The 22,456-nt window shown below is 39.1% G+C and overlaps 1 protein-coding gene across 1 annotated transcript in view; it reads right to left on the minus strand.

Annotated features, from left to right (window-relative positions):
• The window catches only part of DDX1 (DEAD-box helicase 1), a 44,819-nt gene that overhangs the window by 5,738 nt on the left and 16,625 nt on the right, over nucleotides 1-22,456 (minus strand). The window contains exons 7-19 of the mRNA XM_033176519.1: nucleotides 21,580-21,663; nucleotides 20,934-21,017; nucleotides 20,317-20,393; nucleotides 19,711-19,783; nucleotides 18,168-18,244; nucleotides 17,930-18,044; nucleotides 16,860-16,998; nucleotides 13,147-13,207; nucleotides 8,742-8,840; nucleotides 7,483-7,572; nucleotides 5,085-5,273; nucleotides 4,379-4,430; nucleotides 1,885-2,031 (exon numbers count right to left, since the gene is read on the minus strand). Of these exons, the coding sequence (XP_033032410.1) occupies nucleotides 1,885-2,031; nucleotides 4,379-4,430; nucleotides 5,085-5,273; nucleotides 7,483-7,572; nucleotides 8,742-8,840; nucleotides 13,147-13,207; nucleotides 16,860-16,998; nucleotides 17,930-18,044; nucleotides 18,168-18,244; nucleotides 19,711-19,783; nucleotides 20,317-20,393; nucleotides 20,934-21,017; nucleotides 21,580-21,663 (1,287 nt within the window). The remainder of the gene's footprint in view (nucleotides 1-1,884; nucleotides 2,032-4,378; nucleotides 4,431-5,084; nucleotides 5,274-7,482; nucleotides 7,573-8,741; nucleotides 8,841-13,146; nucleotides 13,208-16,859; nucleotides 16,999-17,929; nucleotides 18,045-18,167; nucleotides 18,245-19,710; nucleotides 19,784-20,316; nucleotides 20,394-20,933; nucleotides 21,018-21,579; nucleotides 21,664-22,456) is intronic.

A 22,456-nucleotide genomic window follows, 5' to 3' on the forward strand; every position in this document is an offset into this window, starting at 1 on the left:
TTAGTTTTTTCTTTTGAGGTAAAAGTTGTATTCAAGAAAACCTACAAATCTTAAGTAGATTTGCTGAGGAAGTCCCATTAGGATACAGAACATTATTATCACACCAGAGAATACCCTCATATCCTTTCCCAACCTATCCCTGCTGCCACCCTTGTGGGGACTACTACTGTTCTGATATTTTTTCCATCATAGATTAGTTTTGACTTTTAAAAAATGTCATATAAATAGATTCATACAGTATATATTCTTGTGTAAGAATTCTTCAATTTGGCATAAGGTTTCTGAGATTCATCCATGGTTGCTGTGTCTACTCAGCAAGGAAAAGTCTGTTCCTTTTCACTGCTGAGTAGTATTCCATTGTATTTCACACTTTGTTTATCCATTCTCCTACTGATGGACACTTAGTGTGTTTTCAGTTTTAGAATATTATAAATAAAGCTGCTATGGCCATTCTAGCACCTTTTTGTCAATATGTGTTTTCATTGATCCTGGGTAAACATCTAGGAGTTTAATTGTTAGGCCATAAGACAACATTTTTAGTTTTATAAAAGACTGCAAGACCCTTTGCTAAAGTGCTCATACCATTTTATATTCTCATCAACAATCTATTCTCACCAACTGTATGCAGTTGCTCCATAGCTAAAATTCGGTGTTGTATTTTTAGTTTAGCATGTACAATGGTATTATACTGTCATTTTATTTTGCATTTCCATAACAACTGATTGAGAATTTTTCCATGTTGGTTTATGATATAATTTGGCTGGGTCTCCACCCAAATCTCATCTTGAATTGTAGTTCCCATAACCCCCACATGTGGGAGGTAATGGAATGGTGGGAGATAATGGAATCATGAGAGTGGTTACCCTCATGCTGTTCTCATGATAGTGACTGAGTTCTCATGAGATCTGATGGTTTTATAAGGGGCTTTTCCTACTTTGCTCAGCACTTTTCCTTCCTGCTGCCATGTGAAGAAGGGCATGTTTGCTGTCCCCACTCTGCAGAACTGTGAGTCAATTAAACCTCTTTCCTTTACATATTACCCAGTCTCAGGCAGTTCTTCATAGCAGCATAAGAACACACTAATACAGTTTACACACTCGAAGTTATAAGAAGCATAAAATCTGAACCCTTATAGTTTCATTGTAGCTTGGATATTTTATTACATAGTAACTCTTTATTTCTAATAATATTTGTCTTAAAGTCTACTGCATCTCTTAATAATATAGCTAAACTGGCTTTCTTTTGGTTAATATTTTAGCTGACACATGCACAATATTTTTTCATTCCTTTTCCTTTCCATCTTTCCGTGTCCTCAGATTTTGGGTATGCTCCACGTAAAGAGCATATTGCTAGATTTCATCCAGTCCAACAATCCATGCCTTATAACAGAAGACTTTGTCCACTGATACTTACAGTGTTTACTCATACATTCAGATTTTTCCAACATTGATCTTATTCTATAATTTCTAACCATAATTTTTCTCATTTTATTCCCCTTCCTTTTTTGCTCTTGCTTAGATCAGGATTTTTTCCTCGTTTGCTTTTTCCCGTCTACTGGTTTAAAAAACATACATTCTATTATTTCAGTGATCACATTTTAAATTTTAAGACTAATAAATAACTTTATCCTTCTTCCAAATGATATAAAACCCTTAGAATGCTGTGATTCAAGTTCACTGTAATGAAAATGTACCTATGTGGAAAATTCTCTCTTGTTTTTTTTAGGGCTTATCATATGGAAAAGTACTGAATAAGCATAGATACTTAAAATATGCCATCACTGCTTTAAATTCTGTGCATGTATTCTAAATTGCATCAACATGAGATTAATAATCTATCACAAGAGGAAATAAACATAATTTATTTCAAGTAAGAAAAAATTACCTCCTCCTTGTTGCATAAAGTACTGCTCCAAGTTATCACAGTCAATTTTGGTTCTACAGAAGATAATTGCTTGATCCATCTTATGTTCCTTGATTGCCCGGACAGCATACTCCCCCTTCAGGATTTTAATAGCTTCAGACCACATCTCTTGAATACCATAACAACAACAAAAACCAACAGAATTTCAATCTGAATTTGTCATGAATACACATAATTATAGTCATAGACTGCTTAATTTTCCTAAAAAAGAATACCTGTTTTAATAAAAGTATTATATATAGACAAGGACAAGAAGACAGAGTAAAACAGTGAGTTAATCCATTCATTCATTTATTTTTGTTTCTGTTAATATTTTTTGTGCTACTTTATGTAATATGCAAACATCTATAACCATACCTCTTATGAGCGAACATACTCATACATACGTACAAACTAACAGAAATACAAACTCACAGCAAAACTGTTCTCATCCCTCATGAAGAACAAATCATATTCTGCCTTGCATGAACTTCCCTAAATGCTCAATAAATGCTTTATACAATTATTTTAACTCCTTTTAAAAATAATGTACTTTCTAAATCAATCTAAATACCACAAAGTTCATACTTCACTCTACGCAGTAAAAACCTCAACACAAAAATCTAGTAATTTCTTCGTCACCATCCTCCAACTCTATTTTTCAGTGTGAAGCTGTGCTACAATTGTTATTCCTCAACCACTGAATGTAAGACGTTAATTCTGTGACCCAAAGTATTTCTAAGGTCTCTCTGATCATCTCTAATTGTAGTCTAAACTAAGCAAAATTTTTGCAAGAAAAATATAAGGAGGAATAAAAACTGGAATTTTATAGAATGCATTCTCAAACAGTGGGATGACAGATTTTCAAATACTGTCTCTGCTCTTCTCCAACAATAAGGATAACTAAGTATGTGTTTAGTTAATTTAGAACTAACATAAACCTGAGTTCAAATCTTTAATCAAGATTTCAGATAATGCACCTTTTTGATATAATTGAAAACCTGCCTGTGAATTCAACCATGAAGCAAACAGTCTGACCCTCACCAATGAATGATCCACCTGAAACATCTGATGTCAGACACGCAGCCTAATGGGTTTAAGATTCATTCTTCCAGGTTTTCTAAGCACCATCCTTGTATCATGATGTACCTTCCTATACTTTCAAAACACTATTTAACCTGAAACAACGTGTCTCAGCTCTGCACAGAAGAATCTTCATTGAGGCAGAATTTAATGTTAGGTTTTTTAAAAATTGATAAATATTTAATGGTACAGATTTGCAGTTTAAGAAGATGAAAAAGTTCTGGAGATGGATAGTGGTAATGATTGTACAACAATACAAATGTACTTAATGCCAATGAACTGTACACTAATAGTTAAAATGCAAAGTTTTATGTTATGTGTATTCTACCACACACAAAAAAGTCAACAAACAACTATTTCAAAATCATTTCAGTATCTTTTGCAAAGCTGTAGCTAAAGAAATTTTTCTTTGTTATGCAATATCCCCGATATGAGAAACTTACATGATTATTTCTTCTTGAATTCAGGGTCAGTATAAAATAATCTCTCTAGAAAAATTTGCTGGTTTCCTATGATCAATGAGATTTAGATAATCAAAAATATTTGTGGCTGGATGCAGTGGCTCATGCCTATAATCGCAGCACTTTGTGAGGCCAACGTGGGTGGATCATTTGAGGTCAGGAGTTCAAGACCAGCCTGGCCAAGATGGTGAAACCTCGTCTCTACTAAAAATACAATTAGCCGGGTGGTAGTGGTGCGTGCCTGTAATCCCAGCTACTCAGGAAAGCTGAGGCAGGAGAACTGCTTAAGCCTGGCAGGCAGAGGTTGCGGTGAGCCGAGATCGCACCACTGCACTCTAGTCTGGGCGACAGAGTGAGACGTTCTCTCAAAAAAAAAAAAAAAAATTGTGATTTAGATGCAATCTAAATTTAGACTAACATCTAAATTCAATGAGTAAGGCCAGGCACAGTGGCTCATACCTGTAATCCCAGCACTTTGGGAGATCGAGGTGGGAGGATCACCTGAGGTCAGGAGTTCAAGACCACCCTGGCCAACATGGTGAAACCCCAGCTCTACTAAAAATACAAAAAAATTAGCCAGGTGTGGTAGCAGATCCCAGCTACTTGGGAGACTCAGGCACGAGAACTGCTTGAACCCAGGTGGCGGAGGTTGCCTTGAGCTGAGGTCGTGCCATTACACTCCAGCCTGGGTGACAAGAGCGAGACTCTGTCTCCAAAATTAAAAAACAAAAAATAAATAAATTCAATGATTCATATTCCTCTAAGTTGACGAGTATCAGCTTTTTCCCCATTTCTTTTTTATTATTTTTATTGTCTTTATTTCCAAATTTCCTGTTCTAATTTTGCAGGTCACCTCACATCCTTCATGAGAATAGGTAAGGTATAAATTTCATTTTCAAAATCTTTCAACACGTTTGACTCTTTTAACTCACCTGGACTATTAGCACCAGGTCTTGTGTTATCTTTTGCATGTACGTCGTCAGTCTATCAAAAACAAGGAATAAAAACAGGATCGAGGAGTGGTTAAACAATGATTCAGAATAGATGCCATTTTTTAAAAGGGAGAATTATATTTGTCTTTAGACTGCATTTCAAATACATGTCTTTATAACATAATCTGTAGGCAAAATCATTCTTTAGATTTGGAAAAACCCTTCATTAATTATAGGTCTAAGGCCACTTTTAAAGGTAAAAATAATAATGAAAACGTGGTTTCTAAAATATCGCATATTTATAATAAACATAACCTTACTATATAAAGGCAAATCTAATCACAGTGAAGAAAGTGACAAGATGACCACATGAAATTGGTTTTTAGAAAAAAGTACATCAGGAGGACACCTATGAGGGCTCCTACTAAAATACTACTAAAAATGGAAATCACTGTATTTGAAATTAGGTATATATATGTTATTTACTTATAAAAATTATATCAAGGAAGCTGATCACAAAAGTAATATTATGAAGAGAGAAAAAGAAAAGATGGAGTCCATCACTTATTCAGTGCTTTTTAAATGTCTACAATGTACTGGACTTTTCTTTGATACAATAACTGACTGCCTTAAGCATCACTAAGAGCCTAAGCTAGTTTATAAATTGCTTTATTCTACATAAATGTTAATATTATAAATCACTTACTCTAATGTGGTTCTTTCCAAGCCTTTCCCAGAGTCTGTCAGTTTTGGGATTTACTGGGACAACAACATGGTGTACAGTATCTGGAACAGAGTCTTCTCCTTTTAAGTCAACCCAGGTAGGAAAATGCATTATCTTCTCTGAAAGTTTCTTTACATCGAAAGAATGCAAAGTGGCAGAGCAAACAATCACCTAAGAAGAGGAAATCCCAAATTGAGCTGAACTTTTATAATAATTATTAAATCACACAAACACTGATATGAAACCCAAAGTGTGCTAGCCTGGACTCCAAAGATAAGTTCAACACTTTACTCTATGCAGCGACAACTAGAGGTATGACTTTGGGCAGGTTGATCTCTCTGAGGTTCAATTCCCTCACTGTCACATAGAAATCATGCCATCTCTTCCTCAAGTTCCTATAAAAACTAAGTAAAATGAGATGTTTTTGTAAACCAAAAATCCTATATTACTATCTGCCCCCTTCTCTCAAAAGCTTGTCCTTCTTAAACGCTTCCTAAGAAAGAAGGATATAACTAAGAGAAGACAACAATTTTTCAATAGCTGAAGTTATTTTTCCTTCTAACAGGAAGCAGTACTAATGATCTGGAATACAAACCCTAAATGTTCTATAGGACAAAATAACTAAGAATTTGTACTTACAGTTTTCTGCAACACCCAACTAACTTCCTCAAATTTCCTTCTATTTCTTTTTTTTTTTTTTGAGACGGAGTCTCGCTCTGCCGCCCAGGCTGGAGTGCAGTGGCCGGATCTCAGCTCACGGCAAGCTCCACCTCCCGGGTTCCCGCCATTCTCCTGCCTCAGCCTCCCGAGTAGCTGGGACTACAGGCGCCCGCCACCTCGCCTGGCTAGTTTTTTTTGTATTTTTTATAGTAGAGACGGGGTTTCACCGTGTTCGCCAGGATGGTCTCGATCTCCTGACCTCGTGATCCGCCCGTCTCGGCCTCCCAAAGTGCTGGGATTACAGGCGTGAGCCACCGCGCCCGGCCATTTCCTTCTATTTCTAAAAGCAGCTTTTAAGAATGTTACCTTTGAGTATACTATTTCGTCCAGTAACAAAAAGAAAACATTTTACATAGTAATAAACTTCATGACAGGGCACCAAACAAAAACGCTTTGACCCTGCTCATAAGCATTAATGAAGGCAGTGGCAGGTCGTCAGGAGTGGCTGCTGCCATCATGTTGGCTGCAGTGGGGCGCCACAAGCAGTGGCAGCAAGAGCAGCTGCGGAAGCTGCAGTGGTGGTGGTGGGTCCCCTGTGCCCCGCATCCCCAAGGCAGCTGACTGGGCCACCCCAACCTTTGCGAAGCTGGGCAGGACTCACTCCCAGGCCCAGAGTCTCCACCACCCTGGACGTGGGCCCCGTGTTGCCGCTCTTGCCTGCCACCGCTATGGGGAGGGCAAAGAGAGGAGGAGGACAGTCCCCAGAGTCCACCCATGGGAGGGCCCTGGAGCCCGCTGTCCTAGGAGTCACTTCAATGGGGCTGGGCGGAGTCGCCTGCCAGAGAGGGAGCAGCGAGGTTGGACACAGAGGGGCAGACAGAGAGGAGCCCTGAGATGGAGCTGGGCCCAGGGTGGTGGTGGGAGCCAGGAGCATGCAGGAGCCCCACCATCCCAGGCATGGCTGCAGCCGCCCAAGTTGTGGCTGCAGACCCAGGCATCTCTGCACTCGGGGGCCCCTAAAAGGCCCTCTGTTGCCCCAATAGGTTCAGAGATGTCTGCTCCCACTGCCTGGCCTCTCCCTGCTGTCAACACCCACTATGATCACAGAACAAAGTTAAGGCCGAGCTTGGGCGCTGTCACAACCCAGCTGGGTGTGCACACTTGAGGCAGCACTGATACACCAACCCACTGCCACCCTGGCCGCCTCCGGCCTTTGAGTAACAGCGAACATGGGAGCATGGCCAAGGCAGGATGAGGATGGCCCAGGGCTGGCCTACAGATGCCCCTTGGCATGAACAGCCTGGGCACCATGAACAGTGGCAGGAGGCAGACAGGCTCCTGGGCGGAAGGGGGCTAGTCCCCGGTGAAGCCCCACCTTCAAACTGGGGAAGTCCTGAAGCCTGGGGGCCAGGCCACCAGTCCCACAGAGAGCCGGTGCCCATGCCAACCTGGCTGTGCGCAGTGGCCAGACCCCATGTTTGCTCATACACCCCTCGCCACTCTGCGCCTGGCTCACCCTTGGGAGGCATGGGGTCCAGGCTGGTAGTGAGAGCTGAGCACAGCCTGCCAGGCCAAGTGGGCGGAATTGAGCAAAACTCAGCCTAAGGCACCACTGGCCGCAGAGGTTTCCAGCCAGAAAATCAACACCTCCTAGGATCCCGTAACGTTAATACATAACAATTGTTTACATGTATTTTAAGATGCATTGATAATTTTATACCTGAAGTCTTTTTCCATCAGAGGTAACCTGAGGAATCTGATTGTGCATCCTATTTATAAAATCAGAATAACCTTGAGTAAGAAGCCCATCCTGCATGAGAAGCAAAGAATAAATTAAATTTTTAATCAGTATAGAAAATAAGTTTTAATCAGTATCAAAAATCTTTTTTTCTAAATCAAACAAAATATAAGGAAACTAATTCATATATATACATAGTCTTATATTTTCAAAACTGTTTGTTGGATATTTAAAGATAAATTATAAATTCAATTTTAAGTTCCTTGTGACTAAAATATGAAGAAGTGACAATAAATAATCCAAAACCATAATCTAATAATCTAGAATGAAAACGCCAGTCAACAGCTTCTAACATATATCCTTCAACAGACTTTCCATATAAAAAATTAAAAACCGGCCGGGCGCGGTGGCTCAAGCCTGTAATCCCAGCACTTTGGGAGGCCGAGGCGGGCGGATCACGAGCTCAGGAGATCGAGACCCTCCTGGCTAACACGGTGAAACCCCGTCTCTACTAAAAATACAAAAAACTAGCCGGGCGCGGTTGCGGGCGCCTGTAGTCCCAGCTACTTGGAGGCTGAGGCGGGAGAATGGCGGGAACCCGGGAGGCGGAGCTTGCAGTGAGCCGAGATCGCGCCACTGCACTCCAGCCTGGGCGACACAGCGAGACTCCGTCTCAAAAAAAAAAAAAAAAAAAATTAAAAACCCTCAGTGCTGAGGAACTAGTTAAACCCAACTTGAAAATGATTTGGAAGTATGTCCAAGAGCCTCAAACACATTTATGTCCTTCCAGATGGTCTACATTTTGTATCTCTGACACAAGGAACAAATTTATAGTATGTAGAAAATGTATGTACAAACAAAGCTGGTTATTTGGAGTAAAAATCATACCTACCTACATACCTAGTAATAAGAGTAATTAAATATACCATGAAGTAGCCATATAATGGACCTGAAGTAGCCATATGGTAGACCACTAGACAGTATTTATATTTACAAACAATTACAGGACATACTTATGATATTACATAAAATTTTAAAAAATTTTCCCAGATTCCTCATATCTTGATTTCAACTACACGAAATAATATATAAATAAAAAGAGTATATGAAAATATACCAAACTGATAACAATGATTAGGTGGTAGGATCATGACTGAATTATCTTTCTTCTTCATTTTATATATTTTATCTCAAAAAATATAAGTAAACTTTTAAAAAAGCATGCTTATATTTCAACATACAGCTTCATCCAGGACCAGGAATCTAACTTGAGATAAGTTCAGCTTTCCAGTTGACACCAAGTCATCTAGTCTTCCCGGAGTACCTACAACTATATCTACCTGAAAAATAGCAAAACAACTACTTAATGAAAACTAAAGAAACAGTATGATTACCTTAAAATAGCAACCAATAACTGTCTACTTTTAAATAAAAAAACGCATATGTCAACTCTAAATTTATTTTTTAAAAAAAGGAGTTACAGATAATGGCATATGTTAAACTGATATTTGGTTTGAAATTAATGTGAAGATTTTGGTATTTTGACCAAAATTGATTTTGACATCCTTAACTGATATACATTCTAATGTATAAAATTTACATTTTCCAAGCAAAAATCAGATGAATTTACTGGACCTCAGTGGAACCTAGAACTCAAGTCCCAGTTCCACCATTACTCTGCTCTGTGACCTTAATTTACTTAATCTCCTCTAGTACCAATTTTCCCATTTTTGAATGGGGAAATACCTTCTCCTTTTCAACATGGTTGTGATAATTAAGAGGTAAGATGCGAAAGGCACCAGATGTAGAGTGTCCCAGGTGCTCAATAAATTTGGTTATAGTTAATAGTAATGGTGATCAGACTGTCCAGGAAAACAGTAATAGTTACTATTTGTCAAGTGCTTATAATGAACCGGCACTCTGCGAAATGTTTTACAAGTACATGTTTTATTTCATGTTACCACTAAGGTAAATACTACTATAATTATTCCTATTCAATGAGAAAACAGAAGTTTAGAATACTAAATAAAAATTTTCAAACATACATAGAAGAGAACAGTGAGCCTCGGTGCCAGTACACAAACAATTAACATTTTGCATTCTCCCACACATATCTTGTAGTCAAGTCCACAGGTATGGTGATTAGACACATAGGTTTCAGAGTCAAGTTCTGAGTTATACGATCTTAGGCAAGTTACTTAATATTTGATACAAGCCCCCTTTAAAAATGGGGAAGAGTACCATCTCAGAACCATCTCAGAGGATTATTTTAAGTACTAAGAACATGTTACGGTTTTGGTACAGTGCCTGACCCCTTTCTAGAAAGCAGTCAATAAAGATGAAGTGTTTTTTGTTTTTTGTTTTTTGAGATGGAGTGTCGCTCTGATGCCCAGGTTGGAGTGCAGTGGCGTGATCTCCACCTCCTGGGTTCACGCCATTCCCCTGCCTCAGCCTCTCAAGTAGCTGGGCCTACAGGCGCCCGCCACCATGCCCGGCTAATTTTTTTGTATTTTTAGTAGAGACGGGGTTTCACCATGTTAGCCAGGATGGTCTCGATCTCCTGAGCTCGTGATCCGCCCGCCTCGGCCTCCCAAAGTGCTGGGATTACAGGCGTGAGCCACTGCGCCTGGCAAGATAAGGTATTTTTAAAGTGTGTATACGGGCCGGCGTGGTGGCTCATGCCTGTAATCCTAGCACTTTGGGAGGCCGAGGCAGGCAGATTGCCTGAGCTCAGGAGTTTGAGACCAGGCTGGGCACAATGGTGAAACCCCGTCTCTACTAAAACACACACACACAAAAACTAGCCAGGCATGGCGGCCTGTGCCTGTAGTCCCAGCTATTCAGGAGGCTGAGGTAGGAGAATTGCCTGAACCCAGGAGGCAGACGTTGCAGTGAGCCGAGATCACATCACTGCTCTCCAGCCTGGGTGACAGAACAAGACTCCATCTCCAAAAATAAATAAATAAATAAAAATAAACAAAGTGTGTATATGATGTATTATTCATGTGAGCACAAATAAGGTATTACATAAGATCATTCAGTAAATTAGGCAATTCAAAACCTCTACTCTTTAATTGACAGGCATTAAAAAACAACACTTCCATTCTTTTTTACCTGTTTTCTCCACCCTGTACTAAAAATACTGGTTTCTATTAGCAAAGTTATTCCTCTAGTTCCATTACTTCAATATCTCACTCCTCAAATAAACATAACATTGTGCTGAATGAACTTTTAACTTGATCCAATAGGAGACACTTACTATCCCATGAAAAATAAAGCAGGTATTTCTGAAGCTATTGTTTCGTCTGCACTGATAATTACAAGCAAGTTCAACCTAGAAAATATCGTCTGAAAATGTGAAGATAAAATCTGTCCAATGTATTAAGAATCTACTATGTGCCAAGCACTAAGACAGCTGCTGTACACAACAGTGAACAAAATACCATCTGGTTCTATGACATCAGTTTAGTACAGTATTCCAACCATGTGAGTTTCCTCCTTCCTAATTTCAGCAGGTAAAGTGGGCATGAACACAGACAAGGCCTCTCAGGGTTTTGTTTTGTTTTAAGTCAGTTAGATCAGAAAAGCCTGTGAGACATCTTCATTTATATGATTTTTATGATAGCATTACCTACCTTTATCAGGCCTCAATGGCACATCTTGCATAATATTGCAAGTGTAAAAGATTAGAAAACTAAAATGCTTCCACTCTCTCACTGTCAAGCTGACTTCTGCCCCAGCATAATACCCAACACAGGACTAAGGCTGAACCAGAGCGTGGTGGAAGATAATAGAAGCAGAGAATGTAAGATAGAGAGAAGAACAGAAAAAGATCATATTAGATTCGCTAAGAAGTAGAGTAGAATTGAATTCTGCAAAGAATGCTCTGGAATAACACTACCTTTCCAATTGCTTCAAATTAGTACCAAATTTTAAGACACCCTGATGAAAGCAGATTTAATTCCCTAAAAACTCTATAAGCTTTAGGAAAATAGGAATTGAGAAACATATTATCTTATGGGAAAAATGGGTTTGAGGAAGCAAGATTGGGAATAAACTTATTAAATCTCTCTTACAACCACTAAAATAAAATAAAACACACTAAATGTTTCAGCGTATCTTCTGTTGCTTTAAAAGAATATCACAAAGTAGATAACTTATAAAGAAAAGAATATTTCTCACATTTCTGGAGGCTTGGCAAGTTCAAGAGCATAGTGTCAGTCAGCAGCAACTAGTGAGGGTCATCCCATGGCAGAAGGGAGCAAGAAAGAGAGGAAACAGCCCCAAACTTCTGCAATAACTAACTCACTCCTACAGCAAAGGCATTAACCCATTCACAAGGACAAAGCCTGCACGGTCTAATCATCTCTTAAAGGCCCCCGCCTTTCAATACTATTACATTGGCAATTAAATTTCAACATGAGTTTTGGTGGGTACATTAAAACCATAGCACTAAATAAAAACGTATCAAAGCAATATTACTCAGAATAGTATTAACAAGTATGGTAATATGATTCCTTGCTCTTAATATGGCATACCAGGTCAAATGTGTCCATGTGGCACAAAATTTAGATTGACAAGAGCACCAATGGAATTGGAGAAAGGACATAATTGCCTGTCATGACTCAATATTGGATGGTTTAGCTTAAATGACTAAATATTTAGGAAAGGAAATAAAAGAGAAATTTATAAGCTGTAAGTTATTTCACATACGAAAAATATTTCATGAAGTCTTACCTTCACAGAATTGATAAACGGTTAAAAATTTCCCAAACTTCAGTCGGGCACGGTGGTTCACTCCTGTAATCCCAGCACTTTGGGAGGCCAGGGCAGGCGGATCACCTGAGGTCAGGAGTTCAAGACCAGCCTGGCCAACATGGTGAAACCCTGTCTCTACTAAAACTACAAAAAAATTAGCCAGTGTGGTGGCGGATGCCCGTAATCCCAGCTACACAGGAGGCTGAGGCAGGAGAATTGCTTGAACCCAAGAGGCAGAGATTGCAGTGAGCCAAGAACGTGCCATGGCACTCCAGCCTGGGTGACAAGAGTGAAACTCCTTCTCAAAAAAAAAAAAAAAAAAAAAACCTAAACTTCTTCTCCAATAGTGGAGATCACTGGAGATTACATGCTCTTAGCTTGTCCTTCATAATGGCGTGCCTGAGCACAGCCTCTGCGACTTCCCCTTACACATAACTGAACTCATCTCTCTCCTCACTAGAACTACTACCCACTGTCTTCTCATTATTCATCCTTCCCAAGGGCCACTGCAGGAACTTCTATCCTTATCTGCAATCTATTTTACCTCTTCTTTTGTTCTTAACTCCAGTTTCTTCTTTTTCACTTATCTCCCCCAGAACAATGACTCTTTACCCATGAAGGCCAGAAAGAAATTCTCAAATGTTCAGAGGGTAAACAACAAAAAATCACGTACGCAGGAATTTTGCCTGAGAGGTTTGGGAGAGACTACTGCTTTGTATACTTTCGGGAGAAGAAAAGGCACACTTGTAAGATGTCTTTGAACAAATATACTCTTCTGATCTTGCACTAATTTCAGCCTCACTTAAATTTTCTTGAAACCAAATAGAGCTGTATTGCCAAAACAACAGCCCATGACATTGTATTTTAAAAATTAAAACTACAACTTACTCCATTTTCCAAAACAGAGAGCTGATCCCGGGCCGCGACACCTCCAATTATCAGAAGCTCCCTGAAATAAATATTAAGATGATAATGTAAGAAAAAAAAAATTAAAGTCTGCTTTACATTGTTTGATCTGCATCCATTTATTTTAGGTGGAAATTAAGGCTGAGAAGGTAACTGAGGAAGAAAGCCTACAATAAAACAAGTCTGGGGAAGGTGGGAAACAAAGCAGTTAAATCCCCATAGCTGTATCCATTGCTGAAGTGTGGTCAAGTCACGAAAGACAGTGTGTGAGCTTGTAACATGGAAAAAATTAATCCTCATCTACATATTCTTCTATATTAGGATAATTCAAGGTCTTTTAAAACCTAGTTTCAATCTGCGTTTTCAGACATATATACTTGTATGTATATAAAATGCCCTGAAGGAAAATCAATTTAAAACGTAATACAAAAATCAATTCAAAACATTGCCTCCAGAAAGGATAACTAGAAATTGGGGAATGGAGTGAAAGAAAACTCACTTTTCACAGTATCCTTTTGTGTTTGAATGTTTCTCATTTCAACAACTGGCCCACTGGCACTGGGACACATGGAAATGCACATGCAAAAGACTGAAGTTAAAACCCTTCCTCATGCCACACACAGAAATTAACTCTAAATGTATCACAGACCTAAATGTAGAACCTAAAATCATAAAACTCAGAAGACAACACAAAATAAAATTTTCATGACCTTGGGTTAGGCATAGTCTACCTTAACTATAACATCAAAACACCATGACAAAAGAGAAAAATAGACAAATTGGATTTCATCAAAATTAAGACTTCCAAAGGATAGTATCAGGAGAGTAAAGGCCAGATGCAGTAGCTCACACCTATAATCCAGCACTTTGGGAGGCTGAGACACAAGGATTGCTTGAGGCCAGGAGTTGGAGACCAGCCTGCACAACACAGCAAGACCATGTCTCCATAAAAACTAAAATTAGCCAAGCACTGTAGCACTTGCTTGCAGTCCCAGCTACTCTGGAGGCTGAGGTGGGAGGACTGCTTGAGCCCGAGAGTTTGAGGCTGCAGTGAGCTATGAGGCACCACCATACTCCAGCCTAAATGACACAGTGAGACATCATCTTAAAAATAAAACCAAAACCAAAAGAATCACCTGGAGGAGCTGTTTTTCTTAAAAAAACAAACAAATTAAAAAAAGATTCTAACTCCTATTCTCTGGAAACTCTGATTCAGTATATCCAGGGGAGGGAAACAATACATTTTATATTTTTAAATAAGGTCCTCAAGTTCCTAGGTTTGGACTATTGTACTAATACTTCTACTTTCATCCACATTTATAATCAAATATATTTATCCCTATAAAGTTGGCGGAAGTAAACACACATACACACGATAATTTGCGCTCGTATGCAAAGCACTATAGGGTCAAGGAATATAAAAGAACCATTCCTGCTCTAAGGAATGTAAAACTGAGTTAGAAAAAGTTTTGCATATTCAAAGCAAGAAACTTAAAGCAAATATAGCTTTAAAAAGGTAATAAAAATTAAGAAAATGAAAACATAAGAAAAACTAACACATGACAGTATGTAAAGATCAGGGAAAGGCATGTACAGTCAGTGTATCAGAGGAGGGGCACAGGGCTGGGCTGGAACAGTCAGCTTAGCTTCATTCAAAGATCACGACTTCAGCTGGGTTTTAAGAAGGAAAATGTGCATTTGTACCAAATACCAAACGAGTAGCCCATGACTTTACCATCTTAACCAATACATTGATTTTATTATTCATCTTCCCCTCTAACTTTTGTCTATAATCATGTTCATTTTTATACATAATCACAGCACAAAAATCAATTCACACTAGCATTTTACATTCTTCCCAAATCTTTTTATAAAGAGGTCCCTGAGCGTCTTACACTAAGCAGATGCCCTGGTTACATGGTATGCTCAAGGCATTTAGTATTTGCTTTGCTTCTCTCCCCTCCACACTATCCCCACACTTTCACACTTCATTCTGTGAAAGGAAGATTAATTCTCATTGTTGAAGCCCCCCAGCCTAAAACGTCACACATAGAAGGTAGATGAACATGTGCTGAATGAGGAACATGCATCAATCCTCAAAACAAAATTAGAAATTATTTTACCTAGTATAATGTATCCCTAAGTAAGTTTGTTCAACCTGTAAATAAGATCAATATTAAAAAGACAGGCCCGCCTGGCACAGTGGCACATGCCTGTAGTCTCAGCTACTCGGCAGGCTTGAGGTGAGACACAGAATTCCTTGAGTCTAGGAGTTCAAGGCTACAGTGTAGGAAGATCGCACCATGAACAGCCATTCACTTCAGCCTGGGCAACATAGCGAGACTTCATCTCAAAAAAAACACACACACACAAAAAAAGGACAGGCTTTTGTGATCTCAAAATATTCAAAGCTTCTGAAATTTGATAGTGGTGACAGTTACACAACCTTGTGAATATACTAAAAACCAGTGAATTGTACACCTTTTTTTTTTTTTTTTTTTTGAGGCAGAGTCTTGCTCTGTTGCCCAGGCTAGAGTGCAATGACGCAATCTTGGCTCACTGCAACCTCTGCTTCCCGGGTTCAAGCAATTCTCATGCCTCGGCCTCCTGAGTAGCTGGGATTACAGGCCTCTGCCACCAAGCCAAGCTACTTTTTGTATTTTTAGTGGAGACAGGGTTTCGCTGTGTTGGCTGGGCTGGTCTTGAACTCCTGACCTCAGGTGATCCGCCTGCCTCGGCCCCGGCAAAGTACTGGGAATACAGGCATGAGTCACTGCGCCTGGCTGAATTGTACACTTCAAATAATGAGTTTTATGGTGTGTGAATGTTTCAAGTTTAAAAAGGAATTACAGGCAAAATTAACAAAAATCAAGTGTCAAATTGACTAACAGTGTTTTACTTATATGGTATAGCCTTCTTCAAAGTCAAAGGGATTGCTACTGAGCAAGGTCCTGAATTTGTCACTTAATCCTTCCAATGGTAGAAAGAGTCCTATAACTAGACAGTGCCCAACCTGAATGCCCAAATGGAAGAAAGCCACCACCGTGATGCAGTCCAGAATAAACCTCGCCAAGTTTACTAACATGCTAGAAATAGAGTGGCACACTTTCTATACAGATTTAGGGCAAAAATAAATTTAACAATGAATGAAATCCTCTCTTCAAAAAACTGTTAGGGCCGGGTGCAGTGGCTCATGCCTGTAATCCCAGCACTCTGGGAGGCTGAAGCAGGAGGATCACTTGTACCCAGGAGTTTGAGACTAGCCTAAGCAACATAGTGAAACCCTGTCTCTACAAAGGTGGCATGTGCCTGCAGTCCCAACTACTCAGGTGGGAGGAGTGCTTGAACCCAGGAGGTCAAGGTTGCAGTGAGCCACAATCATATCACTACACTCCAGCCTGGGCGACAGACTGAGACCCCCATCTCAGAAAAAAAAAAAAAAATTAGATTTTTACTCCAATGTTGTTTGACTAACCATGACTTTTCATGTAAGAAACACGGGGGAAAAACATATTTATCATTTAGCAAATAAACAGGAGTTTTATACAGAAATTATTAAAGTATATTTACATACTCACACATGTGTATTACGTATACACACTGAATTTCTACTTCATTTTTCTCTACCTTATTCTTCTTCCAAAAAACTTCAAACCAAAAGACAATAAGCATTTCAGCACAAAAGGAAGATTTACCTTAATTTAGGATTATCAATATATTTCTTAAACTGCTTGATGTTATTCAAAGTTTGTTCAGCTAACTCCCGGGAAGGTTCAACAATGAGAGCTTTCGGAGCGTTGGGGAGAAACTTTGTTTGTGTCACCTGTGCATTACCTTAGGGAATAAAAAAGATGAGAACACATTCAAATCATGCTTTATAACACTGTTAGTTACAAAACAGTAGGACAACTACTCTAATATCAACATTTTAAATAATAATTGTCAAAAAGTAGAGAAGACAGTCAAACAAAATAAAGCTTAGATTTCTAAAACAAACGAAGGCTACTTTAAATTAAAACTATTTGGGCCACTGGGGTGACTGACACCTGTAATCCTAGCACTTTGGGCGGCCCGAGGTGGGACAATCACTTAAGCCCAGGTATTCAAGGCTGCAGCGAGCTATGATGGTGCCACTGCACTCTACACTCTAGCCTGGGTGACACAGTGAGACTCCCTCTCCTAAAACAACAAAAATCTACTTGAAATAATTCTAATTGATTGATATGTCTAAAAAAAATATGACTCACTTGTGACAATGTAAACAGGTTATGAAATGTACTTTAAATAACTTAAATATATTAAATATAAATGGATAAGAGTATAAATTTTGAAGTCAGACTGCTTAGATTTGAATTCAGTTCTACCACTTATTTGCTCTGTGACCTTGGGCAAGTCACTTAAAGTCCCTATTCTTTAGGTTCTTTGCCTGTAAAATGGGAAAACTACTACCTTATACGGTTATTGTGAAGACTAACCATGTAAAGCACTTAGTGCGGTGCCCTGGCACTGAATAAGCACACATTCTATAAATATTATATATCATTACCATTATGGTTAGGATCCCAAAATGCCTACACTGAAACCAAATACTTAAGAGTTTATGAATTAGGTTTTAAAAATGAATTTTACTGGTGTGTTAAAAAAAGATATGTGACCAAACCAGCAAGGAAAGTATATGTAACTCACTATGAGAAGCCTCACTCACTGGAGTTCTCACCAATTATTTTCACTATTCTAGAAATCCTTACCCTTGCAGGTATAATACCTGAGTGCTGCGATTTGACAATGTAACCATCCGGTGCCTTGGAAAGAGCAACAAAGCCATCTTTTGGTGGAAACTTAAATTCCTCTTCACCGAAGTTAAATTTCAGTTCAGCATTCTAGCATTGAACAAAAGAGAAAATTAAAATTCCTCCCCTAATTGAAAACCATCGTATACAAAATAATGAAGAGCAAGCAGCTTATAACCACAGCAAATTTTTTCTAACTAGATTCCTAATTACCTTCAAAACACAGGCAGGAAAGAGGGCTTGGTTTTTCATATGTGGTGGTATTTCAAATGCCAGACCAAGATCTTTTCCTTAAAAAAAAATAAAGAAAGAGAGAGACAGAGATTGAAACAATCAGAAAAGACCTTCCTCACGCTGACACTGTCAAATCTACCAGCTTACCTGCATTCATGCCTCTCTCCTGTCACCATGGATCAACTGTGCTGCCTAAGGCCGGCTTCTTCATGTTTTCACTTTACTCCTGAAACTGTCACCTCTACCCCTCTACATTTTTCATTATTCTCTGTCTACAAGATCATTTCCATTAGACATTCCAAAGCATATAAACATACTCTCACAGTAAAATACACAAGAAAATCTCCCTTGAACTCACCTCTCCCTCCATTTACTTTCCATTTTTCTTCTCCCTTTTGTCGTGAAACTCCAATTTCCATTTACACTTCATCCACTTCCTTTTACCTCATTCTCTATTGAACTGGCTCCTTATTAGGAGGCTCCCCACCCTCACCCCTTCGCTCCACCAAAACAGCTTTCTAACGCTTTCCACTTGTCAAATGCAGCAGTTAATGCACATTCTTCATCTTGCTAGACTAGACCCATCCACAGCACTGGACACAGTGATTGCTCCCTGATCCTTCGAACACTTCCTGCACCGGGACTGCAGGACCCATGCTTTCTTGGTTCTCCTCCTGGCCTTCCTCTGCATTCCCCTCTGCTGCATTCTCCTCAATTTGCTGACCCCTAACCACAGGAACCCAGGCCTCAGATCTCTTCTTCTCTTTACCTACCCTCATTCCCTAGGCAATCTCACCCCATCCTCCAATGTGTTTTCAACAAAGCAGCCAGAATAGTACTGTTAAACTAAAGACAGATGATGCCACTCCTCTGCTCAAAACCCTCGTGGCTTTCCATTTTACTCAAAATAAAACCAAAGTTTAGATCACGGCCCATATGGCTCTCCATGGCCTGGCCTCACCACCTCACTGATCTAACATTCTACCACTGTCCTTTATCCCCAGAGCACTCCAGATCCAGTGGCTTCCTCACTGTGACTCAGACACCTCAAGCACGCTTCCATCTCAGGGCATCCACATTTACTATTCCCTCGGTCTGAAATGCTCTTTGCAGATATCTGCCTGGCCCACCACCCAACTCATTCGGATCTCTACTTAAATGTCACCTTATCAAGCCTTCTGACTGCCCAACACAAAAGTACAAACCCCCAAACCGCTATGACCCTCCACTTCCTTCCCCTGCTTTACACCCTCCTTCACAGCACTTATTACCACCTAACATGGTATTATATGTCTGTCTTTCACCACTAGTGTGTAAGCCCCAAACGTCTATTCCATTTTCTTCTGTGCCTCCAGTACTTACCATGGTACCTCAAACATAGTCAATGTTCAATAAGTATTTGTTCAAATGAAGGCAGGGAGGGAGGGACAGGGATTTGAAAAAGAGGGTGGGGGGATTTTTAAAAATTACAATTATTGAGTATCATATATCTTTTCACTACTAAGATCCCTACAGAGCTTACCATTTTTGGAGAACTTGACATGTCCTTTATCTATATCTAGGTAACATCCAATGGTATCATGCATAGTGAATTCCTAGAATACCAGAAAGTCAAATGCTATTAATAGAAAGCAAATGCTTAAATAAAGTTAAAATATAGCTGCATCAAAAGTATGTGTGTTTCAAAATAATGATTTACATCAAAAATGCCAATTAGAGCATATGACAATACAATAGTGCAAGCATTTGACAGGCTTGTGAGAATCAACATATGTAGCCTGATTCACTTTACTGCAGATTTCAGCTCACCAGATGAACTATATTTAGATTCATCACGATCAAAAATAAGAAATGAGAATAACAGGCATCAAAACCAAAATCAAAATGAGGTGAAAAGAGAAGACAATGCAATGTATTCTGGAGGGGATAAGAAATGGCATAAAAGAAAAATTATAACTACTACATATTTATCTAGCTTGACAATATTTCTTCACTAAAGTCCAAATCCAAACTTTCTGTGGAAAATATACAGAAAATCTGCTGATTACACCCTCATTCTGTCATGAGTGATTAAGTTTGCAAGAAAACTGACTTATGCTATGTTGGAGTTGATAACATAATTGCTTACCTCTCCATAATTATCAAACTGTTTATTATGGGATTTCTTTCCCGTTCCACCAAAGCCAAATCCAAACTTGTCAGTACCTAAATTTTAAAAATATTTTACTTTTCTGATAAGAGAAAATATAAAACTAAAAGACCTGTAAAAGAAGCAATTTTATTCACACAGTATGTCCATTTCATGAACCCACAGGAAAACTATTCCTTAAGTTTCTGAATCCTACAAAAAACTAAACAGTGCTTAGGTCACACAGCTTGTGTGAGACTAGGGACACCAGTGAAACTGCATCCCTTTCTGCTTTGGCCACTAAGAAATTCAGATGCAAGTTTACAATAACGTGAAGCATCTATACGGGACTGTGTGGCAGGGATTCACACACACTAACTTTACCCTGACTCCATTCAGAGTCTTAACCTTCATTTCATACTGCTATAATATCTGTACTTTTTGTAAGTTCCTTCAAATCTTTTTTGGGACAGGGTGGGGTACAGACAAATATTATTTCCATATCTTTAAAATAAAAACTTCTTATGGTTAAATTCATTATTTTGCTTCCCCAAATAATAAAATGTTAACCCCCCCAAATGTAACTCAATCAATTGAGTTATTTTAGAAACACTTACCTAGATCCAAAGAGGCCTGCATGGTAGACCACCCGACCCTGCATAACCCTTGGTCATGACAGGATACTTCATAGTAGTGTTTCCCTACAAGGGTAAGATACATTGAGATTTATATAAATCACACATACAAAATTCATTTACCATGAAGCCACTTTCCCATTGTTTCTGAATTACACTGTTATGTACCAAATGAAGAATTATAGGTATATTCGTACCATCAAACACCTTCCCAGATCCTTGACTTAAAGCTATTTTTAAAAACTCATGGACCAGGTGCAGTGGCTCATGCCTGCGGCCAGCACTGTGGGAGGCCAAGGCAAGCAGATCACCTGAGGTTAGGAGTTCAAAACTAGCCTGGCCAACAGGGTGAAACTCCATCTCTACTAAAAGTACAAAAATTAGCCAGGCATAGTGGTGGGCGCCTGTAATCTCAGCTACTCAGGAAGCTGTGGGAGGAGAATCGCTCGAACCCAGAAGGTGAAGGTTGCAGTGAGGCAAGATGGTGCCATTGCCCTCCAGTCCAGGTGACAGTGCGAGACTCTGTCTCAAAAACAAACAAACAAACAAACAAACAAACAACAACAAACCCTCATGTATTAATACATTGCCTCAAAAGTTTACACAAGTGCAGATGCTGTTCAAATACCTTTCATTAATCCTTTAGTAGCTCTACACCCATGCCATTCCTTTACTTCTCTGCTTTGACAACAAAGACCATCTGACCCAATTGCTGGATTTGAGAAGAAAATACAGAAAAACACGTCAGTAAAGGTTTTATAAATCATACATTCCCACCTTCCACCACCAAAAAAAAAATCATTCAGTCTCCCTAACAAGATAATTCCTTCCTTGTTGCAATGTTCCAGAGACTGAGACTGACTGATTCTTGAGTGATAGTATTTACCAAGTGTAATTAACCTTTTCATTCCCTGGGTGTCCTTGGCTATGTTGGGGGCTATTTTCTATGCTGCCATCTGTTAACTAAGGTAAGATTTTACAGCAAGTCTAGAAAGGATTCAACACAGCTCTTAACCTGACGTGCACTAATAGTAGTTGCAACATCAATACAAATGTGTTTAGATAACTATTCTCTAGAGTCCTTTAAAGAAACGTACTCAAGGATGATGCACCACCCTTCACCAATATTTGTTGTCCTGATTTTATACTTAGAGCTTAAGTGACTATGTAACTAAAAGATAACAGAACTGTCTCTAGCTTGTTCCTCAATCCATGGAAGAAACCAAAATGGGAAAGTAGGGGAAAGCATGAGTAAATAAGCATATATTTGTTACTTGCTAATATTATAAGGGCTCTAAAAGATGAGGTATATTCTATATTACACATCACGATCAGTCTCAGTGAAGTCCACATAGTAGGTGCTAAATGGCTTTAAGTAAAGATTCAGCTTTTGTCTGTACTGGAAAAAAACTACAACTTCCATCCTGGTTCATTTTTCCAACTCATATTCTGTACTTGAAAGTAGAACAAACTGTTAAGCACCTCAACACATCTTCCTACACTTT

This window comes from Trachypithecus francoisi, unplaced genomic scaffold, assembly GCF_009764315.1.
Source record: "Trachypithecus francoisi isolate TF-2019V2 unplaced genomic scaffold, Tfra_2.0 Lachesis_group17, whole genome shotgun sequence".
Taxonomy (NCBI): Eukaryota; Metazoa; Chordata; class Mammalia; order Primates; family Cercopithecidae; genus Trachypithecus; species Trachypithecus francoisi.